Below are 977 nucleotides of genomic sequence, written 5' to 3'. Positions count from 1 at the left end.
GCATCCTCTGGAGGTGAGTCTACACGTTCAGCTCCGTTCAGCTGTAAAATGTGAACGATCGGCTGTAAAAAAGCACCCCCGCTTGCGGGGAATCCGAATTCATTCCGGAACTGACCCGTTGTAGGGGCCAGCTGTGGGGCAAGACAAGCAGGAAAGGCACATGGACCCTGTGGCTTGAGTTGGGAGCCAGCGGGAAGGGGACCAGCTGGCTGCGGAGTGAATCCGAGTTGGCGCTGGGGGGTGAAGCAGGGAAGCAGGTGGAGCCGCACGGGAGAGCGGAGCAGAGTTGTGACCTAGGGAGGCCGCACTCCGGTGTGAATCCTAATTTGCTCCGTTTACACCGAGAGCAGGGCTGGGCCTGGGGAACGCCCAGGCCGCTCCGGGATTCCCTGCAGAGGAGCCAGGCCAGGGGCAAGCCCTGCTCTGCGGTACCCAGTGCAAAGGCGGAGTGAACCCGGACTCGTGGGGACAGGCCGGGACCCCGCGCCTTTCTGCCCCGGTGACCCTGGGTCCCGGGCCCGGCCCTACCTGGGTCTGTGTGAGGCCCAGCTGCGCGGCCAGCTCGGCTCGCTCGGGCAGGGCCAGGTACTGCGTCTGCTGGAAGCGCTGGTTGAGCGCCTGGAGCTGCAGGCTGGAGTAGATGGTGCGGGGCTTGCGGATCTTCTTGCCTTTGCCGTTGAGGCGGATCTCGCCGTTCTGGTGACCCTGGGTCCCGGGCCCGGCCCTACCTGGGTCTGTGTGAGGCCCAGCTGCGCGGCCAGCTCGGCTCGCTCGGGCAGGGCCAGGTACTGCGTCTGCTGGAAGCGCTGGTTGAGCGCCTGGAGCTGCAGGCTGGAGTAGATGGTGCGGGGCTTGCGGATCTTCTTGCCTTTGCCGTTGAGGCGGATCTCGCCGTTCTCGATCACCGCCGCCTTCTCGTGCTCTGCAGGGAGAAGACCGGGTGAGGGGCGCGGGGCAGCAGCTCCCCCTCCCCGCAC

General features: G+C 66.1%; 1 protein-coding gene across 1 annotated transcript in view; it reads right to left on the bottom strand.

The window, feature by feature from the left end:
* DLX4 (distal-less homeobox 4) overlaps nucleotides 1-977 on the bottom strand; it is a gene marked incomplete at its 5' end in the record, with an annotated part of 6,371 nt that overhangs the window by 1,480 nt on the left and 3,914 nt on the right. Inside the window, 2 exons of the mRNA XM_006023337.3 lie at nucleotides 529-687; nucleotides 888-922. Of these exons, the coding sequence (XP_006023399.1) occupies nucleotides 529-687; nucleotides 888-922 (194 nt within the window). The remainder of the gene's footprint in view (nucleotides 1-528; nucleotides 688-887; nucleotides 923-977) is intronic.

The sequence above is a fragment of the Alligator sinensis genome, unplaced genomic scaffold (genome assembly GCF_000455745.1).
Source record: "Alligator sinensis unplaced genomic scaffold, ASM45574v1 scaffold520_1, whole genome shotgun sequence".
Taxonomy (NCBI): Eukaryota; Metazoa; Chordata; order Crocodylia; family Alligatoridae; genus Alligator; species Alligator sinensis.
Note: the sequence above shows the minus strand (reverse complement) of the source record. Positions and strands in the feature narration are given on the sequence as shown.